Source organism: Cydia splendana, chromosome 11 (assembly GCF_910591565.1).
Source record: "Cydia splendana chromosome 11, ilCydSple1.2, whole genome shotgun sequence".
Taxonomy (NCBI): domain Eukaryota; kingdom Metazoa; phylum Arthropoda; class Insecta; order Lepidoptera; family Tortricidae; genus Cydia; species Cydia splendana.
Genome location: NC_085970.1, coordinates 413,001 through 419,328, shown reverse-complemented (window position 1 = coordinate 419,328; position 6,328 = coordinate 413,001). Strand labels below are relative to the sequence as shown.

Sequence of the window (6,328 nt, the reverse complement as noted above, 5' to 3'; positions counted from 1 at the left end):
TTGATTGCAATGAGCTCTCAAGATTTAAATTTTATCTATTAGAAAACGACACTGACAGACAGTTTAAGCAAAAAACAATACCGATTTAGAGGTGAAAATGTATTTTCTGACTTTTTCATATAAAATCACAAAATTGAATATTTTTACTTTTAATGTGACACACAATCAATTTTTCTGAGCACATATGAAAGAAATTCTGTCATTCAAATGAAATAAATCCTAAAACCCCAACTAAATACTATATTTAACCCCTTATGCCACTTTACACTTACATAACAATAACAGTATTTGCTCCATACATTTACGAAAAGGTACCTTATGGAAATAAATCTAATAATACATCACTACAAAATATCAATCATATTATAGTTTATCTTTTATGAATAGAAAATATTAATTTACATTAAACTGCCCCCAATTTAATTAGTTCTTCGTCATAATAATCTTAAAAAAGACCAATAATTTGTATGTAATGAAAAGGTACCTTGTGGTCAAGTTACATGATGAGGCATGATGATGATGGAACAGTTAGGATAAACTAATAATATTTTGGGGTTAAGATGGTATAAATCGTCTATTTCTTATCAATAATATATTTCGGTTATCGGTATAGAAGATAAGCGGCATTGAGGTTCAATGACCTCAGATATTCCATAAGGTAATGCGTCGGGTATTGGCATTTTTCAGCAAACCAATGGCTGATTTACTGCATGCGACCAAACCAAATGAAGATTATTCTAGTTAAGAAAGACTTGACGAGAGTAACTTTGGTATAATAGCAGTCTACTTGGATTTGTGATGTCGGTCTATGTACGGTTATAATATTTGCGAGGCGCCCCAACCAGAACTGAAATTATCAAATTAGTTTTGCAGAATGCTAATACAGTTCTCTACCAAACTTCTTTTCCCGTATTGACTAGTTCTTGTATCTTTTTTCCATAAGGTACCTTTTCTACTAAACTCTGAGACGACATTACTAGGCTTATAACTAACTTATAACAAAAATAAAAACAGGTAAACAAACGTTACGCATTAAGGTTTCAGATCACACTATAAAAAAATATTGAGCATTTTTTCACCTCTTTACAAAACATTTAATATCTCCGAAACTAGAAACCCTCATAAGGTACCTTTTCCCGTGGAACGTCACATATATTGGTGTTTCAACAACCGTAACTCGGCTGTTATACGATTACAGGCTGAGTAAATCAATTCTTATACGACTATTTTGCTAGTTGGGTCTATCTGCGCAAGCGTAGTCAGAAGTTCCTCGTATGACAGTATTTGCGTACCAATTACCTTGAAAAGGTGATTTTTGACTATTTTCACCATACTTTCCCATGCGCCTCCAAAGTGTGGAGAAGCGGGAGGAATAAACTTCCAATCGATGCGGTTCTCCGCGAGCTCTATTTCAAGATGTGGACGATGATCGTCCAAAAACTTGTAGAGGTCTCGCATATAAGAGTTGGCGCCGGTGAAATTAGTCCCATTGTCCGAATACATGCATTGGACGGGGCCACGCCGCGCCAAGAAGCGCTTTAAAGCGGCCAAGAAGTTAGCAGTACTCAATTCCGTCGCTATCTCGATATGAAGGCAGCGCGTCGTGAGGCAAGTGAAAATACATAACCAAGCCTTGCGACTCTTGACTCCTCTGCCACGAGTAGGTGTGTACTGCAAGGGGCCTGCATAATCACACCCCGTATGCGTAAAAGGTTTATCTACCTGATTCACGCGACAGCTCGGCAAGTCTGCCATGAGCGGGAAAGACGATTGTGGATTCGCTCGGAAACACGTGTTGCATTTGGCAACGCGGTCACGAATGACACGACGAGCCGACAGTATCCAATACTGAAGCCTAAGTATAGACATCAATGCCTCAGGACCGGCATGCAAATGCTTTCTGTGGAAGTAATCAACAATCAGATTAACTACATGATCACGTCGGGGAAGCACAATTGGGTGTTTCTGTGTATATTCCAAGTCAGCATTTGACAGTCGGCCTCCAACACGAATCAGACCGTCTTTATCCATGAACGGTTTAAGCTTTTGTAAGGCAGGCGAACAACACTTCTTGCTTTTAATTTTATCAATATCGTCACTGAAGTGTTGCCTTTGTAACGATGAAAGAATTTTGCCTTCAGCGAACTCTAGGTCAGACCGAGTAAGTGCCGTGGATCGCGGTTTCGGTTTTAGAATGCGGTACACGTATACGATGATGCGCAATAATCGTGACCACGATGATATCCGCTGAGCGAGCGAATAAAGTGGTGACTCTGACACATCCGTAGTTGTAGCGTGTGCAAGAGGCTTAAGCTCCGGCACTTCACCGATGGACTCTCGATCGAGTTCCCTTAAAGGCCACTCTGATGGATGCTTGCTAGCCCAAGCTGGTCCCGTGAACCACAAAGGATGATCCACTAGCTTTGCAGGCGTCAGTCCACGGGACAGGCAATCCGCGGGATTTTCCAAGCCCGCCACATGATGGAAGCAGTTGGCCGGAATAGTTTCAATAATCTTAACTACCCGGTTGGCAACAAACGTTTGCCAGCGGTGTGGTGATGACTGAATCCAGCAGAGGGCAACCTTCGAGTCAGTAAACGCGTAGATCTCGTTGATCTTATAACGAGGTTCGAAGTTATCTTGCACCTTCCGCATGAGCTTCGCCAGGAGGACTGCAGCACACAATTCCAATCTCGCAACGGATACTGTTTTAAGGGGACTGACCTTCGACTTGGAACACACCAGCCGAGTTGTCACTTCGTCTCCCTTTAGAACCTGAAGGTATACTACACCTCCATATGCACGCTCGGATGCATCACCGAAGCCTAAAAGGTTTAGAGTACAACCCTGTACTACTCCAAGATGGCGCGGTATGTGGATATATTTCATTTAGTTTTGGCAACTCTGAACAGAATCGTTCCCATAAATCCACAATATGGGGCGGGGGAGTCTCATCCCAGTCGCATTTGATCAACCAAAGCTCCTGGATGAGGAGTTTTGCATATAAGACAACTGGAGCTACTAAGCCCACGTTATCCCATAGACGTGCCACTGCGGACAAGATCGTCCTTTTAGTGCACGTTGAGTCTGGCTCTGTCACTTTGAAATGGAAATAATCACCAGATTTATTCCAACATAAGCCCAGAACCTTTTGGGAGATCCCTGGGTCGATTTCAATGTCTACGGAAGCCCGGTGCGAAGCGGGTATTTCGCGTAGCACGGCGTCTGAATTGCAGGTCCATTTCACAAGATCAAATTGACCGCATTTGAATAGATCAATCAGCTCCTTAGCCGCGTTAATAGCAACAGACTCATCCTGCTGTAGCGAGTCATCTGACATAATGCTAAAACATACGTCATCCATGTAAGTACAGGAGGACGCAATCGCTGCGGCCTTGGGATACTTATGTCCGTCGTCTGCAATCAGCTGACGGACGACGCGGAGCGCGTGATAGGGACTCGACTTCATGCCAAAACACACACGATGAAATTCGTACGTGGTAATGGGATCTGCCGGGCGGAATCTATACAAGATTCGCTGAAACTGGCGGTCCGCTTCGCGAACACCAATCTGCAAAAACATTTGACGGCAATCGGCCGAAAGCGCTATTCTGAATAAGCGAAAGTTCAGAAGGATTGAAAACAAATCCCCTTGAAGGTTGGGCCCTGAGTGTAATACATCATTCAGCGACAGGCCTGTGCTTGTCTTGCTACTCGAGTCCAGGACCATGCGCACTTTGGTCGTTGCCTTGTCCTCGCGCACGACAGCCATATGAGGAATTATGTACGCGATAGCTGGTGAGGCGTTCATGGAGTTAGTTACCTCCGATATGTAACCCTTACTGACGTATTCCCGAATGATATCGTCATAGGCGGCACGTAACATACTCGATAATTCTAGCTTCCTTTCAAGGCAAAGAAAGCGCCTCTTAGCAGCAGAATGCGACTCTCCGAGCTTGAATACGTCATCTCGGAAAGGCAATGCGACAGTATATCTGCCACTAGCGTTGCGCGTGGTGGTAGCGCGAAAGTAATCTTCGCATTCAAGGTCATCTTGACTTTGAGCGGGCGGAGCGGATACTTCCTCAAGCTCCCAGAACCTTTTGAGGAGGTGGTCCATGGAGTCCTGAACGGAAGTACAACATGCCGAAGTATATTTACGCGGTGCCTGTAGAGCAGGGACCGAACCCATCAAAATATACCCCAATACCGTCTGAATAGCCGGTGGCATATGGTCCACTTCGCTTTTGACAATGTGCGGTAGCAACAAATGCGGGAATATAGTTGCACCCACCAGGACATCAATTGCGACGGGCGTATCCAACGTGTCGTCAGCCAGAGGAAGTCCATGAACATGCGTGAGGGTCGACATGTCCACGGGCACTGACGGCAAGTCGTCGGTAATGCGATCTACCACAAGACTCGAAACGTCAAAGTTGACGTTTTCGTCAAACCGCGAAAATATTTTAATATCTGCGTTACCCTTAACATTTTTTTTTTGTTTTTCCAATGCCAAATACAGCGCTTGGTCTTTTATTAAAATTCAGACCTAATCGCTCACAACACTCCTCAGTAATGAAGTTACTTTGTGACGCGGTGTCAAGTAAACATTTGATGACTTGTGTACCACCCTTATTATCGCGGACGATAACCTTTGCGGTGGACAGCAAAACCGTATCACACGAAGATATTGAGTTTTGATTTGACATCTTATTGTTAGAGGCCGCTAGTGCTTGAGTCACGATAGACGTGTTGCAAGATGTGCTCTCCGGCGGTGAAGACGACTTAGCCGCGGCGCTCTCAGATGTATTTGACACATCATACGTCGTAGCTTTTTCATCCTTGACGTTGTCAAAATGCAACAGAGTATGATGCTTTTGATGGCAAACTCGACATTTCACCTCGGAATTGCACTCGCGGGTGCGGTGTTTAATACTAAGGCAGTTAACACATGCCTTAAGCTCTTTAGCGCGTTTGAAGCGTTCGGAAGGCGTTAAGTTGTTGAGGGACGGACATTTAAATAAATGTTCATGGACAATATTGTCACACAAACATTTAGTAGTGCTCGCGCAAGCAACATAACTTTGTAGTTTTGGTGCGGCACTACGCGGTTGAGACGACTTAACACCTTTTTCGCGCGATGGATTTACGGCGGCGGAGACGGCGGTACATGGTTGCACATTTTGACAAATCCTAAACTGACTCTTCATAAAATCTGACAGATCACGAAAGGTAGGCAACTTCGTATTGCGGTGTAGCATTTCAAATGCTCGTAGAGATTCCTGGTCTAACTTTTTTAATGCTATATGCAGAAGCATAAAGTCGCTTAAGTCATCAAGCTTAAGCGCTTTAAGCGCATTCGCAGCTGTGACAAATTTATCGATGAATGTCTGAAAGTTAGAATTAACCTTTAAATTGAGCATTTGATCCATGTAGGTCGAGGCAAGAGTGCGCTTGTCTTGAAATCTGTCAATTAAACTATCGAGGATAAGCTGATAATTTTCAGCGCCCGGAGTTATACCCGCGAAGACAGCTTGAGCTTTTGGTGACAATTTCCCAATAAGGTAGAAAAGCTTCTCTTCGTCGGTAAGCGACAGATTGTCGTGCACTCTAGATTTAAAACTAGCGTAGAACAGCGGCCAGTTACGTATGTCTCCATCGAACGCTATCAGTTCCATCGTTGGCAAAGAAGGTCTGGCTCTCTCCACTATAGAAGGCAGCGAAGAGGCCGGCGGTGCGGCTGGTTGCAGCCGCTTAACCGCTCTCCTGATGCGGCAGTACAAATCTTCGAAGGCTATAATCGGCTGATAATTAGGTACAGCAGCCTCCTTAGCCCTTAGCAACGTGCGATTATACTCATTAACAACCTCTTTGAACTCCGAGCGAAGTTCGTCGATATTGTCAGCAGCGTCGAGGAAACTCTCGCGACTCGCTACATGTATCAACAACTAGCGACTTGTTGTAAATGCTCTGGACGAGTTCAAAGAAGATGTTGCGTTTTGCTTCAAGCATCAACAATTCATCTTCATAATACGCGCTGTCGACGCTTTCGATATTTTTTGTATCTTTCGCCATAGTGCAGGAGACGGGTTAAATATGCGGTAAAACAATTTATGTTCCTATATAAGGATACACTCTTATAAACATAAGTGTACCTAAATTGCGGGTGCGGTTAATAAATTATGTTTAGGTAACTAGTTTATAAGGGCGGCGCGGTGAAAAATAATACTCAAATAAATAAATACCTAAACTGCGGGAGCGTAAATAAAGAATAATTTAGGTAATATTTATAAGGGCGGTGCGGGAGGAGAACGATTCGCAATGAATG

General features: G+C 43.8%; 1 protein-coding gene across 1 annotated transcript; it reads right to left on the bottom strand.

Moving 5' to 3' along the window:
* Positions 1–1,215: 1,215 nt before the first annotated feature.
* Positions 1,216–6,075, bottom strand: LOC134795191 (uncharacterized). Its single transcript, XM_063767020.1, has 5 exons — positions 5,937–6,075; positions 5,522–5,794; positions 4,211–4,410; positions 3,121–4,126; positions 1,216–2,825 (listed from the first exon to the last, which is right to left on the bottom strand). Exons 1-5 carry the CDS (start codon positions 6,073–6,075, stop codon positions 1,216–1,218), a joined length of 3,228 nt encoding a protein of 1,075 aa, XP_063623090.1.
* Between the last annotated feature and the right edge of the window lie 253 nt (positions 6,076–6,328).